This window comes from Ischnura elegans, chromosome 1, assembly GCF_921293095.1.
Source record: "Ischnura elegans chromosome 1, ioIscEleg1.1, whole genome shotgun sequence".
Lineage (NCBI taxonomy): Eukaryota > Metazoa > Arthropoda > Insecta > Odonata > Coenagrionidae > Ischnura > Ischnura elegans.
Window position 1 is genome coordinate 30,592,050 of NC_060246.1, and position 22,185 is coordinate 30,614,234.

Genomic DNA, 22,185 nt, shown 5'->3' on the forward strand with positions numbered 1-22,185 from the left:
ATTTTCTCATCCACATGCAATCTGCCTTGCCCGAGAACATTGGCAACAGATTATTCATTAAGAGGAATACTAAGTAGTCGATACAATATTATAGAAACTATGCAGCGCAATGTCACTTAACTCTCAGTACAAAATCCGGCATTATATAGGGTCAATAGGAATATGATTCGTCACATAGAACGTTTTAAATATTACTATTCTCAAAAGTTACTGAATACCAACAAAGATACACCGTGTGAAAAGAATAACGAATGACTAGGCGCTCTCGACTACTCGGTCTAAATGAAATCATGAGACACAATTCTCCACATCAATTTAGTTTCCGATTTTAAATCTCAAGTGCAGGAGATTCCCGATAATTATAAGAGAGTATAACACTATAGAATTGAATTTGCAATGATTGTATGTTGGGGCATAGACTCATAGGCTTCAGCAGTTCCAAGTAATATCTTATTCAATCCACGTTTTTACCGATGCCATGAGTGACACCGGAATAGTTAAATTTGGATACAGAGTGATTTCAACTTAGGTTTCATCGACCGGCTCATTTTCTTGCAACCATTTATTCAAGAGGCATCGAAGTTGTAACTACCATGTAAATATAAAAGCGTAAATCTGTAACATGCATAAAAGAGAAAAATATATACGTCAAAATCAGTCATGGTGCTTCGAAAACAACGTATGTCTCGAGGAAATGGTGTAATTTACTTTAAAAAATTGATTAACCTCAGGAAATTAAGATTGAACCAAGCGTACCAAGTTTGTACACAGATTTCTTGCACTGCGCCGCACTGCGCCCAGCGACAGTGTTTGTTTTTTTCTCTCGACATGTCTCGATTTCCCCTATCCCCCTATGGATACCGCTGGCCGCTGGCCACTGGGGTTGCACTGCCACTGCGCATATCATCGCGCATTGCGTGGATTGTGTTCTGGGATGTGATTGTGTGCCTCTCATGGGTGTATTGGATTCATCACAGAGCATTGTGTGGATAAGTTTGACCATCTGTATTTTAGAAAAATTGTAACGATCACTTGCTTAGAAGTATGCATTCTATTTCTGAGGTGGGCTCGAACGTTCCAGCTTTTTTAGCAAAGCTGTGGAAACTTGTCGAAGATCCAACAACAAACAGCCTCATAGCATGGAGTTCGGTAAGTTATCATGAGTTCGCGGAGCCCTCCGGCGAATTATTTGTTGATAGTAGATAATATTTTAACCACTAGAGTAAATATTAGGAAATATACCTGTGTATTCTTAAATATTCAGTCCTTTCTAAGGTGTAATTAATTATGACGTAATACCTGTGCGCAAGGTAAGTCTTGGTCATCCGTCAAAATGAGGTCGGTCGTTATTTCGTATGTATTGTGTTACTACAAATTCTATTTATTGTAAACTGAAAACTCCATGACTGGTAATGGGAATTTTGGTCTTGACTCACTTTTCAGGAGGGTTCGAGCTTTCTAATCCGGAACCAGGCGCAGTTTTCTCGGGAACTTCTGCCCCTGTATTACAAACACAATAATTTAGCCAGTTTCATTCGGCAGTTAAATATGTGTAAGTGACAGTAAAACTTTTATTTGTTGTTAAAATTGACAATTGCTTTTGTATGCGTGACAGCTTTCACATAAATTTCGCTTATTTTTTCCTCAGATGGCTTTAGGAAGATATCGTCAGTTGATAGCGGTGGGTTAAAACTGGATAAGGATGAAATGGAGTTTGCCCATAAATATTTTCTTCGTGGTCATCCTTACCTTCTGGACAACATCAAGAGAAAGGTGAGGCTCTTTATCGGACATCCGAATGGGTTACTATTTACCAATTTTGCTAAATTTCCCTCTCTTGCTTTGTCGTATATTACGTTTTCATGCATGTGATCACTTTTTGTTATTGATTGCCCCCCAATTTCCACTCTCCATGAGCTTTTGTTATGCTAGGAACTTTAAAGCCTTCGTCTTAAAAGGGAATTTAATGCCGTAAGTACACGAGGGAACTCCCTGCGCCTTTACCCTGAGCCCCTAATCCTCGACTTCGTGCTTGAAGCTCCTTAATACGGAGAATCCTCGGAACACATTCTACAGGAAACTTTGTTCTCGGTATCGCCTTTAGTAGCTAACTGGTAGGTATGGAACATGTTATTTCCGACAAGACGTAAGCCAGTTTAAACTATTGATAATACTCAATAATTAAAAATTTAGGCCGTAATTGCTGAGCATACCAAGCCGGTCTGCCTTGTTAATATAAGGTACAACTTCTCGTAAAAAGCCTAACTCGTGGCTAGTGATGTATTTATGCAAAGATAATCGAATGCAAAACTTAACATCGTTTGTTGTCAAGAATTCCATTATAATGCATTCCAATTACTATGTTGTAGATAAGTTACATTCTGGGTATAGATGCGGATGTCAAAATCATTTAAGAATGTAGGGTTTAAATTTAAATCATAACATTCAACAATACATTCCCTCTAATGAGTATGTATGCCATTGATATTTAATTGGTAAACGCGAGAAAAACCAGCTGTTTTAATATTTCTCGCAAAAACTGCTGTTTTCTGGGCAATATTTTCCTAACTACATGGAAGGAGAAGTATGGGGAATTTATGCGAAGCAAATTTTTTCCTGATAAAATTGTATGCAATTGACAGTGATTAGCCAAGATATTCCGGGACAATGTACTGGTGAATGAAAAGCATCAGTTGACAGATTTTGTTCTATTCATTACTCAACAACAGGTGAGGCATGAGGTCTCTTGTCCTCATCTTGAGTGGCCTGCATTGTAAAGGCCTGGTTACACGTTACATTAACAAGTACAAGTTAATATACTTTTGCATGAATGATTTTGGTGGAACGGAACATGTACGAATGCATGAACCAAATTAGAGAATGGGTTATATTTTCTGTGCATGCATTTGCAGTAAGTTGGGTGGTTACACGGTGCATTTTGGCATTCATTCTCACGTTCATACATTTAGACACTAACCTGTACATGTTAATGTATCGTGTAACCAGGGCTTTAACACTTTCGTTAGTTAATTGGTGTTAATTTGGTATATTTTCTTGTCTGTCAAAAAGCAACCACTTTCAGTTTGTGGATTTACCTACAGTCAGAATCATGACAACTCATGCCAAACGTGGTTAGAACTAGAGTGCAAAAAACGTCCTAAATTTTGCCTTAAAGGCATAATTATAATTAAGGAAACTTCTTTCAAAAGTCTTCAATTGTTTTTGTCAAAAAATTATATAACTTAACTTAATATATGGAAAAAAGAGCTTGGAGATGTGGTTCTTTGGTTCTTGAGATTTCGATGACCTTGATGAAAGAAAAAAAATTAATGTTTGAATCTATGGCATTCCTTATGCCCCTTCTTCCATTTGGATATGTAGTTGTGGAAAAAGCAAGGATGGTTCACAATTCTGAAATCGGCTAATTTAGGTGCTCTGACCATTTCCTTTGTATTTCACTCTCTTAAATATATCTAGAACCATTTTGCACGGGTCGATTGGTTTAGTGTGTTTTGTTTTGAATGGAAGTGATCACCAAATCAAATTAACTTAACCTGGATCCGCCCAAAATATTTTTTTGAGATTAATAATTGATATTCTAGGGAAATGCTAAGGGTCTCATTTTTTTACATTCTGAAAATATTACATTGATCGGTGGCGTAGTTTCCGAGATATAGGCTGTGACATAAATGTCACATTGGGCGGATCTGTTGTCTTTTGGTGCAAGGTAATATTTTCCCAGAAAAAGCAAATATTTGTCGCATTTGAGCTGAGGAGTTCATATAAATGATAAAAAACCCTAGAATATTTATTTTGTACATATTATTATTTACGTACACTATTTTCAGGCTTTTGTTTAACTTTTAAGTAAATTATTGAAAATTTAGCAATAATTTGCAGAGTTCTATTGCCCGTGATTCATAAATTTTTCGATGCAAACTGCAATGTTTTAAGGTGTACAAATTTTGCGATGTTATTTCACAAATGTGAGGTATATTTAAATTTTTATATTACAAACTTATCAAATACACATCAAGTAAAATTCTTCAAGTTTTCGTCAGGAGTGTTATGAAATTACAGAACCTTGAATTAACACAATCAATGGATTTGTTGAAGTTACATTTAAATAATATTTTTACTGGGCTAATAGGTAAAAAAGTTGAAAATGCATTTCCCCAATTTTGGAAAATAAATAGAATAAATGCATATTTGAAAAATATTCTCACAACACATAAGAGTGTAATGTAGTATAAAAATGAAATTTGAATCAATTTGTTTCAAATAAACTAAAGATTGATTTAGAGATGAATGCCGGCGGTTACGTACCATTTTGAGTGGTAAGTAGAAAAGCAATATTTGTCCATATTAGATGTATCGCATGCAGTGCGGTTGACGGAAGCGCAGTATCCTCCATCACGGCGACGCCATATTTTATGTAGTATAACATGTACTAAATGATCATTAGAATTGTAACATATTTCATTGACTGCCTCTGTTGAAAATGAAGTAGCACGGCAGCTATACTTGGCTTTGCATCGATATATGGCCAGTTATTTTTGCACTATTACATGCCTGAACTCTAATTGTGACATGCAAGGACCAGATTTCGCTTGTGAACAGATTGTGAACAGCAACATCCAAAAGCCAAGGAAATATATTCCACCACCAAAACTGATTGTCTTCCGCTTAATGAATGCATGCAAGGATGGATACCAAAATACGATATCATACTACTGCTAAAAGAGAGTTTTCTCAGTGGGAAAAATCCCCCTGGAACGTTCTTTCAATTTAGTGATCTACGGGCGTAGCTCCCACAATTTGTGTTTCATGTTGGGCATCGTATTGTCTGCACAGTGAAGGTATTTACTTATCTCAAGGAACCTATTCCTTTGCTTGGCTACGGCAAGCATTGAGTTGTGAAGATCCCCAGAATCTTCCCAGGAGCATCGCATGAATGAAACCCTGTTACAATCCCATAGCAGTAAAATTCCTTTGAAACTTTTCATCTCCTCTATACTGATACTAGGGGATGAAAAAACAATAAACATAGTGACTATGTGACCATGAATTCCAAGTTTCCCACTTCTCTGGATATTATTCTTACCAAGCAATGGTGGGTGGCCTGCTAGTAATACTGTAACTGCTTGGTTGAAGCTCACACCACCTACAAGTCTTTACACAAGTTGTGAATCTTTTGTGCTGGGGAAATTCATACTTGTGTTAGGTCCCAATGGATTATGTACAGTGGAGCCCCGATCTATCATTCCTGCATTGATCGTTTTCCCGCATTCATCGTTCGAAGATCGCGGTCCCGTTGTATAATTTTCCAGCGTCCATCGTTTGATGAAAATGAGATGGAAGTGTTTACAACGTGTTATTTGTGGCTAATAACGACAGACATCTTGAATCTTCCCTAGGAGATTGAAATACCATAGGGAGAAGCTGAGTGCCTTGGGATAGTTACATTAGCACATTTCCCAAGATCTGCTATCTGCCTCCATTCGGCACTCTCCTCCCCCCCTCTGAAGCTTTCCTCTTCTCCGAAACAATTAAAAAGGTCCCAGCTCGCGCAGGGAACGTATTACGAAGGCCTTAGCTTTGAAAGAAAATATCAGTTTACACAAGAGCAATAGAAACGTGTTTCACGCCCATTCTCGCCCACTGAATTTTTTCAGCCTATCTCCTTCAAAGTTCCCAGTTTATGGAGGTCAACTGTTGAATGAATCACCAATTAGCCCAAAAGGTGTCTAACAATGAATTTTGGGAATTGGTATTATACTTCTATTAGATTGAAATATTAGTAATGTGCACATAATTCATAAAACACGACATATTTCTAACATTTTTTAAGCATTTTAAGCAAGGAAATAGTTGGACAAATAAATTGGTGATTTCTGGCAGATCTCGATATCCTTGCCGCTGATTGTGAGCTTCTCAGCAGTAGATGCGGCATTTTTTTCGAAAACAGGGCATCAGGTTACAATTTACGAGTTATGCTATAAGTCTCACTTTCAGAGTTGCTAACAAAGCTATGTTCTCTCAGGATATTTTGTTTCTCCCTACTAGCAATCTGAATTCATCTGCTCATCTAGAGCTACGCTACTTATTGTTAGTAATGAGTGGGTAAGTTGCCTTCTCTATAGGACAAAAAATTTTATTGCACAGTCATATGGTCATGCTTCACCCTCTCCCTAAGCTCTACTTACGCCGTATGCAATAGCATTAGTGGCAAACTTAACCTTGTACAAGTGGTTCCATACTTTCCAGGGTGGGTTGACTTAAAATCAGCGAGTGTTTTTCGTGTGGGTTCAATAAAGTTCGGTTTCATTTTTATTAGTTTTATTTTTGTCTTCGGACCATGGCCCTGCTGAAGAAACAAGTGAGAACTTTAAAAGATGGACTGGAAATAATTGAAGATGAAGAAAAGAATTCGATCTAGTAGTGCGTGAGTATTGCAACGCCTCGGGTTGTCCGCTAGCATATGACGGCAGGGGTGGGGTTAGAGTGAGATACCTGGTGAAAACAAGAAGTGGGATGAAGCCGAGGATCAGGTGGGCGTGCTGCTGACGATTAACGCAACATTGTTAACGCTTTACACATTGCCTCAATCATATTAAAAATTTAATTGTTGGAAAGGGACATTTCAATTAATAAACTATTTTTGGCCTTTTTGATCCATCTCACAACCAATCACTACTTTAGTGAAAGCGGTTGTTTTAGGCATAACATGCACATTGCTCTCGTAAATACGTGCACTTGAAATGGCATTTGATAGATAAGAATTTTTACATCAGCCAGAAATCCATAATAGCAGTGAAAATGCCGAGTGGATTGCAAACATTTTTTAGCAAGGCGTGTTTCTTTAGGATATTTGAAAGAGGTATTAGTCGAATCAACAATATGACCTCAGTGTTTTGATAAAGTAATAATATTCCTGTAATCAGCTAAAATCTTGTTTGAATCCATTGATGAATATCCTAATTTGCCAAAATGTAGCGTTTCCTGGGACATAGGCAACCGGGCCAAACATTCCCGCACTCGTTATTTTTTTCATCCATCCCCCTGAAAAACGATGGATCGAGGTTCCACTGTAGTTGCATGTGAGAATATTCAAAAATAATGGTTGTAAACTGACTAATTATTTCAACCTTCTTTTGATGTTCAACTGATTATGTAGGTGAAAGGCCAATCATACCATTGGTTCCATTCCAATGGTAACATTCCTGGTTACCATTGGAAGATTTAAATTTTTACATGAAGAAGAAGGCAGTATTTTTTAAATTTAAAATGTCATAGAAGTTCATGGCTTAGGAATAGTTTATTCTAATGTCATATATTGAAATCAAGCGAATCGAGTCTGTTGATCCCATCTTGCCTGGTTAACACGTTCCGTGCTGATGACGTAGCGTCTACGTCATGGCAGCCACTACCCAGTGACTGATGACGTAGATGCTACGTCATGATTCCCTTTTGCGTTATATTCCGCCCTGAGCGCCAGCCACCGCTGTTAGGGTATGGGAAAGGGTCAGTCACCACTCTTTGCCTATTTGCCGTGCGGAAAGCTCCGAAAAAAATTTTTTTTCGATTTTTTCCGTGTTTTTTCTATTTTACCCGGTTTTGCTCTGCAAGGACGTCTTTGGGGGTGGCTTTTTACAATGTATTTTTTTATTACTTTCATTTTATAATGCAGAAAACAGTTGTATATTCTCACAATTGTCCTTGTACCTTTAAAAAAAACTTTTACAAATACATATTCAAAACGAAATAATAAAAAGATACTTTTACATTTGACGAGGATAGGTAATCACTTTATTACAAGGTATTTTATCTTTCTTTATGACTTTTAACGCAATGATTAGATTGTGTTTAGTTAATTGGTTTTTACAAGAAGGAATACAGATATTTTTCCCTTGTTGTTATTTTCATTTTTAACGTCAATTAACGCTATTGTGGTAAATTGCTTAGCTGGTTGCCTAATTTCGGACATACTCCAGGTATGTGTATTTTTATCCTTACAATAACAATAAATAAATAAAAATAAAATAGCAATCCGTTCTTATACTTTTAAAGTTTCTGAGTGAATTTTATTTGCTATGATTTCATCATGGCAAAATTTGTTGTTATCCCTATGTTTATTTGCTGCTATGCATGAAATAATATATTTGCATAAATTTTACAATAACTTCAGCAAAGTCCTGGTTCCACATTGCGATTTATTTTTACTATTTTCATTTCATGCACAATAGCCAGACTTCTCCATCCTTATGTTCACTAGCATTTGAATTAGAGACTCATTACTTCATTTTTTCCATAATATCCAAAATACTTACAAGCACTCTATTTGGCATCCTCCCCAACAAAAAAATTCCTAAGAGAACAATTTCCACTAACCCAGTCACATGCCGCCGAACTCGGAGAAACTGATCCGGCCCGAGGATATAAAATGGGCAATACGTGTCCTGAAGGAAATTTACTAGATGGAAATATTTAACCATAAAAGAATTTCCCCACTTTTTGGCCTTATTTTTCGTGCTAGAATTATCCAAATCTCCCGTATCTCCAATAATTGAAAAGCTTGATCTTTATATGACTTGCATTGCTTCAGGAGAGAGAAGTCGCTTGATCAATTCATGTCAATTCTCCAAGCCCTTCAAATCAACAAGAACCTATCTACGTTCTCTGACTCTAACACTTCTCTGGCCCACTGATTATTCAAAATTAGCCCCATATAGACCCCAAAAAATAAACGAATCTACGAGAAGGCAAGGGTGCACGCCAAGAAAGCCACAGGCGGTGGTTGGATATAGCAATTAAAATTGTGGCATCGATCATTCGGATCAAATGATGACTGACTTTCCCATTGAAAGAAAATTCATCAAATGGTACTAAAAATTGGGAATCCACCTACTGAAATCACTGTTGCTGAAACGTAATTTTTATTCAAAGAAAATTTTTGAAAAATTCCTCTCATCGACTTTCTTATTCCAGTTATAGAATCTCTTATGACAATATCTGTACCTTCGATCCCTTTGAGGAGATAGTCATCCTAGCCTGCCTCAAGCAAAACCAAGGTCTTATTAGGACATTTCCCCGATTATATGAAGAACACGATAGACAGAAAAGACGAAAACAGAAGAGATGTAGGCAGTGCTTCAAGAAGAATGTACACCAGGATACATAATATTATAGCCCCACCTGCCTATCTGATCCTCGATCGTGTCTTGACTGTTTCTAGAAGTATCACAAGAATCTGTGATGAAGAAAATTATTTACCCAGCGGGAAAAAATTATTTTTTAATGTTTACCTTGTATATTTTCTATTTCAATATTTATTTAAAAAGATATTATTTTATGTGAAGTATTTAGTAACTGAAAAATTATTCTAAAAATGCTGGTCAATTTTTGATTTGTAAAACAATATGTTTCATTGCAACAATTCTTCGTTTATACAAATTTTCCCTTTCATTTATAAACCAATGTATATCATTATAAAATCTTATCCAGAGGATATCATATCGTTCATAATAATTTTTCCACCATAGGGAGCAACACTTTTGCTGGAAATATTGGTAAGACTCGCAATATTTTCTTTTGAGCAATAAAACATTTAAAATCGTATTTGAATGTATCATTTCCAGATTATAAAAATAATGTTTGCTGCATTACTATTTCCATTAGTTTTTTCCAGAAAGTGATAAAGTCTGAACGGGTTTTCGCTATAGTACTGACAAAGAGCAAAGAAATGTGGGAAACATGTAGGTGTGTTGCGGGAAGGTATCAAAAGTTTGACAGGGTACTTAGAAAATTTAAATTTCAAATTTTTAAAAAATGAAGGGTTATTTAAAAAAAAAAAGTGCGAAAACATGTAGCAGGCATCACAAATCATAAGATCACGTCGTTAAAATAATAATAAAAAAATACAATTTTTGCCAAAAAGTCAGCCACAGGGCATTTTCTTCAAAAAACGGTCAGCACGGAATGTGTTAAGAATTTATACCGATAAACAACCTATGAATCATTTTTAATGCAGGTGTTCTATTTAATTTTAGATCCCGACTGGTGCAGTTCATGGCAGTGGCTCAGTGAGTGGTGGTACGAATGGGAGTGTAAAGCCAGAGATTGCTTCTCGTGTGCTGCTAGATGTGAAGCAAATGAAAGGGAGGCAAGAAAGTTTGGACTCAAGGTTCAATGCATTGAAGCGTGAAAATGAAGCATTATGGAGAGAATTAGCTCTTCTTCGGCAGAAGCATATGAAGCAGCAGCAGATTGTGAATAAGGTATGGATTCATGTATCATTATTAACTAATGCAGTTTGATGTGAATTGATATCATTTTATGTACAATACACTCGGTATACAAATAGGAATAATTTCATTGCAAAATTTCAATATTATTAAACAAGTCATAGTCTCTTTCAAAGGGGCATAATTACATAGGGTAAGATAAATAATGTTATGAATTTATAAACCTAAGTTATGGTCCCTATAGTTTGTAGAAAAAAATGTTCTTCTCTTTCTGTTTGATTCTCATTATTGTGGAGTTTACAAAACCAGAAAGTCGTAGATTTGTATCAAACCTGAATCAAAGTTTTTATTCCATAGAATGACAGCTCCAGCAAAATCTTTTCAGGGACCAAATAAGTACTTGCTTGATCAGAGTATGATATATGCGATTAAATCATGTATATATACAGTTATCTTTGAGGTATGAACAAGATGTGTTCTGAGAGCTTGTTCGTAAGTTGTTAAACCTATGGAAGGCATTGAATAGTGTGGTTATCCTGCAGAATGCAACAGTGCATTACAATTTTGCGTTAACTCACAATTGTGTCGAGCTGATCTAGCTGCAACGTGAATGGATCTAAATAAAATGTGCTGTCCTCAGGAAGTAAGAACGGGCAAAATGCTGAACGGTTACTGATGTCACAAAGATTTAATTTACACTGTTCAGATTGTGCCCAAAGTGCAAGTTCCTTTACCCCACACCGCATCGTATTGGCCAGCTCCAAAACCACCAAATTTGAAATTTTGGGCACGCTTGAATTTTTCAAATTTTCATGTATCTGAAAGTTAGTAAATTGAGGGCAGTATTTATGAGGCAGTTCTCTCAGAGAAGCACCCTCGCATCCATTTTTTTTTCCTTACAGTAATTCACATATTTAGTTATTGATAATTTCTCATTGTTCAATTGTTGTTCACATTACAGCTACTCGAGAATGTGCTTTTTTGAAGGTTCTCTTGTAGTCGGAATACAGTTCGTGACATATTAAAAATTTTCACCTCTCAGAAATGGATTCAGAGATATTTTCATGCTGTTGAATGTTTTTTTTGTTTCATGTGTTCATAAATTAATCTTCATTCCAGTGCTATTATGTAATTTTTTTCTTAATTGTAATTTTTCAATGTTTCAGCTGATACAGTTTTTGGTTACATTAGTGCAGCCAAACAGGGGATTAGGAATTAAGAGGACTTATCCCCTAATGCTGAATGATTCACCCAATGTTCTATCTAATAGGCGAAGAGGACCTACTCAGCCTAAGACAGCAAAGCTGAATCTAATTTCTGATGTAATGACTTCGGTAAGCAAACATGAATGATGACATTATTTCTCTTTTGTGATTTTGAATTGTATTTAGCTAGATAATTAGTGTCATCACTATGGATTAATGGATAGCATTCCTGCTAGGGTAGTGTTATGAAAAATTGCACCTCCGGATGATTGTTAATTTGTTTTTCTATTCCATTCTTGTATGCAGTAATTGGCTCTTATATTACATAGTTCGAAAGTTATTCTTTGCCTATGTGCATTTCAATTATAAAAATAGTAGTAAGCTTTTAAAAGGTTTCCTGAAAATGCTTTCCTATACTGGAAACTGTTAAAAACTTGTGTACATTTTGGTATTTTTTAGGAAGAACTTTCACCTAATGGGCCTGTCATACATGAGTTGGACAATACAGTTGAGTACATTCTTCCTGATGATAATTATGAAGATTTAGGTGGGGTGGAATTTGATTGTGGAAAAGATGCATCAGTAGATAACGGTAAAATAAGTGTTGCAGCTGGTCTAAGCTGTGATAAATTAAAAAACAATGTTGGATACAGTGAAAGTGAACCAGAGGTTGGTGCTGAAGTTGGTGATGTTCCTATTGAGCTTGCGAAAGAGTAAGTAGTATAACAAGTATATAAATAAAGTAATGGAGAAAGTGTATTTTATATACATTAAACGTCTGATTCATGTACAGACGTAGCCTATCAAGAAAAATTGCCTGGAGTACCTTTTGCCTTCTTAAAATCTCCAAAAAATTGAAAGTTATAGTTACTTGTTGAATAGGAATGCTTCAGAAATTATAAATTAATGGTAAACATGGGGATGAACTTAAAATTGATTGATTGATTAATTGATTGATGGGGATAAAGTCTCATGCACCCATGCCTCGCTTAGCCCAAGGGATGCGTTCCTATGGGTCTTTTCGCTATACGAATTTGTGTTATATGAGAGCGTTTTATCATTGGGAAGGTAAGGGTGTGTTCCCGGTAGCATAAGTGTTGGGTATCAAATTTCCTATAAACCATATATATTCCTATTAATAGCCTTAGAAGTCCTTATTTATATAAAAATTCATAGTTAAAAATACCTTAAAAGATAGTAGGCATGCGTTAAAAGACATATTTTCTAATTAAAATAAATTTGAACGTGCTTTAGAAATTCTCACCTTTTCGTGTGGGTGGACTGACATCCAGGAAAAAATTCATGCTATCTCAGGGGTTTGTAATGCTTGCCGGCAGTTGATGAATTTTAAAACCAGCCTAAAAACAATTCTTGTCACTGAGGCCCTTTCGTTGCTCGTCCAAATGACAGACAAATGCTACTTTGAATTCTATATCATTGCTGGAGGAGTAGGTGAATGATAAATCATAACTAGCTTTAATTTGAAGTCCCCCTAGGCATTAGCATCATAAGCAGCAACTTGAAGCGGACTTTAAATGTCTTGAGACCTAACTCAGGTTTTTCTTCCCTGAAAATGAATGAACGAGATTGTGTTCTCTTCTAAAACAATAGGGTAGTTTCCTTCATCAAAGAAAACGAAAGGCATTGATTGCGATTTATTACCCACCATTAGGGTATTAATAATATACAAATGATTTGGTTCTAGAAATCCCGATTAAGACAAATTAAGGATGAGTCTATTTTTAAATTTTTTCGGTTCTCGGTAACGGTCCGGTTTTCCCCATCGGTTCTCGATACTCGGCTCCAAGGTTGAACTCTTATTACCTGAATGGCAAATTTAAATGAGCAACCGCAAGAAGTGAATGAAAATAATTTCACTAAAGATGTAAATTAGGAGGAAAGCTCTGTAAAAAAACTTAAGATCGTCTCCATAATTTTATATGCCAAGTAAAAGTTTCAATACCACGTTGTTAAAGAATACATGATCGACCGATTTGTCACATTACATCAGGCAGTCACTGGTTCTTTCTCAAGGTTTTGATACAAAAAAATTCAATATTTTACCCTATCAGGGTCTAATGTATTCTTTTTTATGGCAGAAATATTGCCTGCAGTACTGAACAGATGTTCACTGAAAACAGTAGTGGTCCATGTTTATTTTGAAGGGTGGAGCGAAATATGCTTGGAGCACAGTTTACATACTGCATATCATCTGGATCAATAGTGAAACTCCCTCAACTTCTGGCGACATCATCCATTAATTTGTTATAACTTGTGAGTCAGTTCAAAATATACAGTGCAACCTCGATATAACGACACCCCACGGTGCACTAATAAACACTCGCTATAGCGAATTGTCGCTTTACCGGAGGTGAAGCAAATAATAGCCAATATACCTGTTGCGAACAGATACACAGGAACAGGAGTGGTGCGGCGACAGATAAACATCTATCCAATAAACGTAAGCATAAATCCAGACGAAAGGCGATGTTTTTTTGCATCACTAAATTTCCTTACTCAAATAACGGCTAACTATTCAAACAATTTATAAGCGCCGCACTGAATAAAAATCATGCAAAGCATTGTTTCGTCAATCATTATATTTATCGAACGACAGTTTACCACATAAATTTGAGACTGAGCACTCCATTAACTTCATTTCTAACAGATCGCTAGCAGTTACAGAGGTTAAGGAGTCTTGATGAAAGTCTTCCGGCGGTGAAACCCTCGCTATGGCGAGAGCCAACGCCGAAAGGGTCTCGTAAAAACGAATTTTTTAACACGCTTATTATAGGGTCAATTGACGGTGCATCAGCTATCTCTCGTAATAGCGGGGGTGTCGCTATAGCCCGTACTCGCTTTAACGAGGTTCCACTGTATTCTGTATTCTGCAATGTAGCTAAAATTGAAACTATAAATTACAACCTATTTGCAAGCTTCACTGTCACAGTTCTTATAACCTAAGCAATAAATTGCACAACATGCTGGTACAATGACAACATGAGTATACTAAGAGGCTGTGAGCCAATGAAAAATTGTAATGCAGTCTTGCATTCTGCAGGATAACCACACATTTACAATGCCTTGCATAGGTTTATCAACTTACGAATAAGCTCTCGGAAGGCATCTTGCTCGTATGTCGAAGAATTACTGCATATTTAAATGATTAAATATTACGGCCACTTTCAAATGAAACAATTTTCTGCCGACCGCCATTCACGGCACGGCACACGGCTTTGCAGAGTCTTCTCTTCTGAAAGCTGCCTGAATTTCACGTGAACGGCAGCCGTCGAAAAGTCGTATTGTCTGAAAGCGGCCTTAATGTAGCATTGTCTGTATATAATGCCTTAGAAGGCACATCGCCAGGCCGGATTGAAATGGCGCCATAACGTCAACGGCACGATTCGACTTGTTTGACATAGAGACCTATGTGAAGTTGAAAGAACGGCACCATGCCGTGGATGGCGGTAGATAAAAAGTCAGCTTGTTTGAAAGCAGCCGCGGATACTGAAATGTTACAATGTCTGAATTTGGCTGTATTGAAATTGTGCTAAGCGAGGCATGGGTGTATTTAGAAGGGGTATGGTTTATCCATTTTCTTTGTTCATAGTAGGATGAACTGATACTAGAAATTGTTGTTCCCAATACACTTTCTTCTTCCCCTATACCATCTTGGTTACGATTATAACTTGGTTCTAGATGTAATATATACTCAGTGTTTTGCCTCAAACATTTTAAGGCTGATTTATTTATCTTATAAATCAGATTGTATAAACAGCCATTATTTCTCGGGGGAAACATTTAAGTTGCTTAAGAGTATTTTGTAATATTTTGACTCCTAGCAAAATAACTACTTCAGTCAAACCTCTTTAGAACAAATATCTGTGGAACATACATCCTCCCTACTACGAAAAAAAATTAGGTTTCAATTTTCCTTCCGTATGAATCATGAATTTTCATCCCCTGTAGATCAAGCCTGAATACTGTGAAAAATTCTGTTGAATTAAATTTTTTAGTCCTGATTCAATCTTTAACCTCTTTAGAACAAAATAATGAAGAGTAGGTCGCCAAGACCCTCTTGTCATCGTTGCCCGGGGATTAATAGCGAAAATCACGCAGACACAAACATTTCATCCCCTTTTTGCTATCACTGTCACTTCGCACCCAAGAGACATATCAAGAAAACATTCATCATGTCTCATCACACCATTTTAGTCCTTACCAATGTATTAAACTCTTACACACTTCAAAAATCACTAACAAAAAAAATCAAAGAACACAAACATATTGAGAAAAAAACAACCACATTATTTTCTGCTGTGATCGATGGTTAACCTAGCTCAACTTTTACGGATTCAATTCATTAGCACTGCTACCATACAAATCTAACAAAAAAAAGTTGTTGACTACTATACAATGCAAATCTCTCCTACCTCAGAGCACACCAACCCATTCTCATCTAAATCTTTTTCTCTCTAAATCCACCAAGGTTTCTGATTCCTCTTTTTAATTCTCCACCCTAATACATAACTCCCCACTCAAAAAATACTCCACCTTAATCATATTAAGATCAACTTTGAATCCCCTCCTATTGTCACTCAATGAGCCTATTCGGCTCCTTTTTTTTAAATTCCAAAATCTCAATCACATTTTCAACAATTCATTCAGCAACATTCAAAGTCAACACTTACATAACATTTACAACTTATACACTTAACATTCTCCTTTTGAACCTTCCCAAATCAAAATTCATGGCTAATGCCCACATTCTATCAGTAATCACCACGCTTGTACCCTCTCAAACACCACTCCCTATTAGAACCACATCCTGCCTACCCAACGGATCTACAAATAAACAAAAAAGACACGTCACCAAAATTTACACTATTCCTGCTCCTGTCCCCATCGTGATGGCAGTGGTTTCCTCTCGCACAAGAAGTAGCGGGGGGGGGGGGGGGGGCGCGGGAGGGGTGGTGATCAGTGTTGCAGCGGCGGAACTTCGTCATGAGGAATCCATGCGTCTTCTTTTCCTCTCACAACAGCGAGAGGGCCTTGCTCATTGTCAGCAAGGTCCTTCCACTTTCTCTCGGCGGCCTCCCCTCCTCCCTCCCTCTCCTCGCAGATGGTCGTATCTTGCAGTGGAGGCTCACCGCTAAGAGCGGGGGACATAGGCGACGAGTAGTCTAGCCCTTCCGATAAGGAAAGAGACCTCCTGGAATCCTCCCCCCCATCCTGGTCTCCAATGAATTTCTCGGAATACGAGGAGAGATCCCAGGAAGGGGATTCCTTCTCAGTTCCTTCAGAGGCGGGAGGCACCGTTTGCTTTCTTGGCCTCCCTCTTCGTCTCTCACTGGCAGCGCCTGCAATTTCAGGCAAAGGAAGACCAAGATGGCGGGGTTGGGCCTTTGCTCTATTTTTATGTGCAACTAGTGTCCAATGAGGGAGTTGCAACATTAAATTTACAGGGGGAAGAACCTTAACAATGCTGTATGGCCCCTGCCACAGTCGGTGGAACTTCTTTCCTACACCTTTCTTCACACAGAGATCGCTTAAGTAGACTAAGTCTCCCACTGAATACCTCCTGTCCTTTCCCTTGGATCCCACCCCCTAATTGCTGTTCCGCACCCGTTCATTGTTTCTAGCACACTTTCGCCACATCACTCGAAGTCGATCCCGTAACTGTTCCACTTGAGCATGGCACACATCTCTCAGAGGTCTCTCCACACACTCAAACGGCGAGTTCATTTCGTGACCAAATATTGTTTCATGAGGGCTGAAGGCCGTGGAAGTGTGAACTCTGCTATTGGATGCAGCTATGGCATAGCCTAACCAATCATCCCAATTATCGTTTTTAGTATTCACAGAATGGGATAGACCTGTGCTATCATTCGGTGCACCCTCTTAATCCGTCCATTGCACTCGGGTCTGTAAGGGGATGTACGCAATTTGGTCACACCTAGCAACTCACATACACCCCTAAATAAGTCCGACATGAAATTACTCCCTTGGTTGGTTAGAACCTTGTCAGGGACAATGACTCTTAAGATCCACTCCTTCACAAGTGCAATGGAAATCACCGCCGTCTGATTTGGCAACGGGACCATCACCAGATACCTAGAAAAATGATCTAAAATTGACAGAATGAACTTATTTCCCTTCTCGGTCCGGGGCAACGGGCCAACTACATCAAGAGCGATAAAATCAAAGGGTCTATCGGTGGCCAGGAGGACTTGTAATGGAGCCTTACACTTCCCATACGGACTTCTCTGATTACATGACACACAGTTTTTCACATATGCCTCACAATATCTTCCCAAGTGTGGCCACCAATAGGGCGCTGCTACATGGGCTTTTGCCAATCTGACCCCCAGGTGTCCCGTGAGGGTGTAATCATGGCACTGTATAGAAATGTCAGTCCTTATGCTCTCAGAGACAGCTATCACTCTTCCCCGCGGGCCGATTTTAAAAAGGATCCTGTCCACAATCTCAAATCCTGCCTTTCCTGGAATTAGGCAAGCTAGAAACATAGGCAATTGGATGTTCTTCCCTGTTGATCTCCTGAGAAAGCACTGCCCCTATTGCAAAGTTAGGCTCATCGGTTGAAATAATAAAAGGTTTGTCGAAATCTGGATACGACAACACGGGGCTATAAGTAAGGGCTTCTTTTAACTTCTCAAACTTTGTCAGAGGCCTCGCTATTTCTGCAAAATCCACAACGAAGCGGCGATAATAATTTGCTAGTCCTAAAAAGGACTGATGATCCATCACGTTGGTGGGAGTGGGAAATACTTTTCCTGGGTTAGGTTGCACTCCATGCTTCGAAATCACATGACCTAAATAGTTCACCTTTTCCTCTGCAAACTTACATTTCTCAAACTTAAGTGTTTGCCCGGCATTTCAAGCTTCAAGCCCTGTAGGAGGCTGTCCATCATCCTTTGGAATGTGGCAGGTGCATTCCGCAATCTGAATACCGTCCTAGTGTAGTGGTAATTCCCGCTATCGGCATTAAAAGCGGCATTCTCTTGGTCATCTTTATGCATTGGTATTTGATGGTAACCACTTGTCAAATCCAGCATTGAAAAAAATCATGATTTACCCTGATAGTCCAAGGATTCGATGACGTTGGGAATGGGGTACACATCAGGGACAGTGACCTCATTCAAAGCCCAGAAACCCACACAAAACCGGTATGCAGGTTTTCCATCAGACGATTTTTTTGGCACGATCACAATTGGTGATGCCCAAGGGCTGTTACTATGGACAACAATACCTGCTGATGCCCAAGGGCTGTCACTATGGACAATAATACCCGCTTCAAGTTGCTCGTTGGCAAACGACTCCACTATGGGCTTCAAATGATGTGGTACTCGATAAGGCCTTCTGTGTTGATTCTGTGGGACATCATGGCGGTAACTAGTAGTCTATCCTTCTCTGTGAACAGATCCTCGAATTATTTTAATTGTGGAAGGATGATCTCCCTCTCATTGACATCCAGGTGCACCAACTTTTTGCGGAACATTTCCCCGCTCCTAGCTGACGCTATCGTCCTCACCACCTTCCTGTGCATCTTGCCAGCCCCAGCTTCGTAGGGCTCCAACTTTGCAGCCATTCCTAACCTAGTCCTTTTATGTAGTACTACCTCCTCGCGGCCAAAATTGGTTACTTGCAGTGTGATTGACTGCTGCTTATCGATGGTGCACAGTCCCCTCGCAACATAACAGTTTTCTATGGTCTCTAATGCAGGTTCCACTAAATATGTCCCTCTACCAACGCACTCATCCACCGTAATTCTCCAAAGTCTTCCAGAGTGTGGCGGTACCCTTATTTATTCCCCTAGGCACACAGGATATTTTTTACTCCCACCGACGTTTATCTCCTCCCGTCTTATATCCCCTGATTGCTGATCTAAAGGAAGATTTAGACTGGGGTCACGATATCCTTCCTTTCAGTGACCTAATAACCGAATCCCCTGCCCCCACTAGTGCAAAATCCCATTACCCTCATCCAACATACCTCGATGATTTTCCAAAAAGTCCAATCCCATGATGCCATCCACTCCGTCCAACTTGTCCACAACTTGCACTTGTATGGGGTAGACGTGATCACCCAAGTGTAACGACACCACCTTTTGCCCGTAAGTCTAAAGCGTCCTTCCCGTGATTCGTATCAGGTGGCACCCCGGCCTTGAGAGCCCATAACGACCACTTATTTCACTTGATATTAATGATACTTGCACCCCCGTGTAGATCAAAAGTGTGCACTCGTGTCCCTCTATGGTGCCCTTAACTCTTAGGTCGCCCTTCCCTGCATTGCAATCCGTCACAAGAATTGTCACGTTAAGAGGCACCCGCGGTGCTACTGCTGTTTAAATCAGGACCAGGTCATCCACGATGGTGGCATTTGCAAGCGATGTGTCCCACCTGGCCACAAGCGTCACATTGATCCCTTTGCAGCAGTCTGTATTCCCGTGCAAAATGTCCAGGTTGGTGACAATTGAAACACGCAACAATTTGGCACCCAAAAAATCTTCGGGGGGATTGGCGGCACCCACGATGCCACCTTCGCTTCAATCGCCTCAGCCTGCAAGGTGCTTCTCACAGCGTCGCGGAGGGCCTCCGGCACATCATGGTGGCATCTGTGCTCTACCTCACCGGAGAGTCCATTTAGAAATGCGTCCAATGCCATCTGCTCGGCTTCAAATAGGTTGGCCTCAAAAAACTCCTGGGATTGGTTTCTCTCATAAGTGTTCGCGTTAGCATTCCTTATCCGATCAGCGAAAGCCTCTATATCCTCCGTTGCGCCCCGCTTCATCTGTGAGACTAGCTCCTGATAGAACCAAGCATCGTGTTTCCGCTTATACCTTTCAGTAATCACTTGCTTAAAGTCTTCATGAGAGGCGGTGTCACGGCACTCCTGCTTCGAGCGGATGAATTCCGCTGCTCCACCCGACACACAATTTTGCCACCCGTAACCTATCCGCATCGGCCCAGCCACTAATTTTTGCTATTTCATCTAGACACTCATAAAATGCAAACACATTCTCGGACAGGCCACCCGTAAACACTCCCACAGACGATAATAACGAAAACTTAGATTAAAGGCCTAAACTGGGATTAAGGGTTCTATCGCATTCAACCAATCGGGATTTTAGAGCTTCATTTTCACAGGCTAACTCACGTAGCCTCTCATGGATGTCCTCTATTACTTGCTGCAACTCAACCTCTTTTCCGCCAACACTAACTCACCCCGTCATAATGGTCTTACCTCCTTATTCTGCTACTATATTCTGTCCTTCGATCTGCTTCAGTTAGATGGACAAATCCCGCTTCATGACACCAGGTTGTAGGTCGCCAAGACCCTCTTGTCGTCGTCGCCCAGGGATTGATCGGGAAAATCGCACAGAAAAAGGAAAGAACACATGTCGGCAACGATCACGCTTTAATCGTCCTTCATTCGTGTACACGTGCTGACTGCCTTGCGTACTCTCCGACTTCTCTTGTCAGCATTACCGCTCTTAGGTCGAGTGCATAGTGACAGTGGACAGTGGAGGACCTCAGTCGGGTGAAGAAAGCTCTCAATCAGTCCTAGAAGCGATCTAAAGTAACTTTGTGCATAAATAATAATATATTTTACTTATTTGATTTGCGTAATTTTTTAACATCAAAAGAAATAAAAGTGAAAGTTTGGATTATCTGGGTTTTCTGATTATTCATGCCATCTCTCCCCATCATTAGCCTAGATAATTGGAAGTTCACAGTATATTTACTTTATAATTTTACTTATTTTATTTAAAATATTAAATGTACTTATATATTAATGTATTTTTTCATGATCACCAGTTTATCATTGATTTAATGAAGTAGTTATGCTTATGAATGAGAAATTATAGTTATTTTATTTGTAATTAAACTAAACAAAATTATTGTTTTTGTTGAGTAATAGCATCTTATCTGTGGGAATGCTTCAAAATTAATGATTAGTCAATATTTCAGTCTTTATTAGATTTTTCGTACATTAGGAAATGTCACCTTCTAGCTAGAGAGCAAACACGTCCTTTCAAAACTTTTGTGGTCTCAAGAAGTTTGTTAAAAAGAGGTTTGACTGTACTCATTTCAGCATCACTAAAAAAGAATTTCTAATATGTCTTATTGACCACTATCAAGTATTATTAAATTATTTCTTGTGTTCCATAAAATTTGGTGCCAACTGATTGAACAAACCCAAATTAAATGGACAGAGTAAGGGCAATAGTACGACTGGAGACCCAAAAAATAATTCTGCGGTCACCATGAGAGTATACTCAAGGCTCTTCACTACATTCCTTCCACTGGGGCTCTCTCCCCTGCTGCCTCACTCAAGGCTTTCTAGTTATGAGGCATACATGTTCAACCTACTTGGCTCTTCATGATGTAAAGCCATTCTAAAAGAGTTGCAGTTTTTGTCTATTGTGTGCCAACTTCCAAGATTTTCTCTAAGTTTTTGACCCATTCATTCAGTTGTTGAATGAGGCATGAGAGTATATACACATTTTAAGAAGTATTTTCTTGAGCTGGAAATTACATTGCACTTCAGTACATAGTATAAATATTTGAGTTGATCACATCTTCATTTACAGTGGGGTGAGGTGTTTAAAAATGGAGGATATTTTAATAATTTTTCCATTGAAATAATACTCTCATGCTAAGTCCAAGCATTTTTATAAACAAAAGTCCATTACCTATCAGAATACATAAATT

General features: G+C 38.7%; 2 protein-coding genes across 3 annotated transcripts in view; one reads left to right on the top strand and one right to left on the bottom strand.

Moving 5' to 3' along the window:
* The window catches only part of LOC124157967 (protein pigeon), a 64,577-nt gene extending 63,772 nt beyond the window's left edge, over nt 1-805 (bottom strand). The window contains exon 1 of the mRNA XM_046533094.1: nt 757-805. The gene's annotated coding sequence lies outside the window, so the exon portion shown is untranslated. The remainder of the gene's footprint in view (nt 1-756) is intronic.
* Nucleotides 806-883: 78 nt separating this feature from the next.
* LOC124157973 (heat shock factor protein) overlaps nt 884-22,185 on the top strand; it is a 39,372-nt gene continuing 18,070 nt past the window's right edge. The window contains exons 1-6 of one of the 2 annotated variants that reach the window (XM_046533115.1): nt 884-1,149; nt 1,444-1,552; nt 1,649-1,773; nt 10,050-10,277; nt 11,411-11,578; nt 11,909-12,162. In XM_046533115.1, the coding sequence (XP_046389071.1) occupies nt 1,045-1,149; nt 1,444-1,552; nt 1,649-1,773; nt 10,050-10,277; nt 11,411-11,578; nt 11,909-12,162 (989 nt within the window). In that variant the 5' untranslated portion in view covers nt 884-1,044. The remainder of the gene's footprint in view (nt 1,150-1,443; nt 1,553-1,648; nt 1,774-10,049; nt 10,278-11,410; nt 11,579-11,908; nt 12,163-22,185) is intronic. The other variant, XM_046533107.1, reaches the window with a different exon arrangement.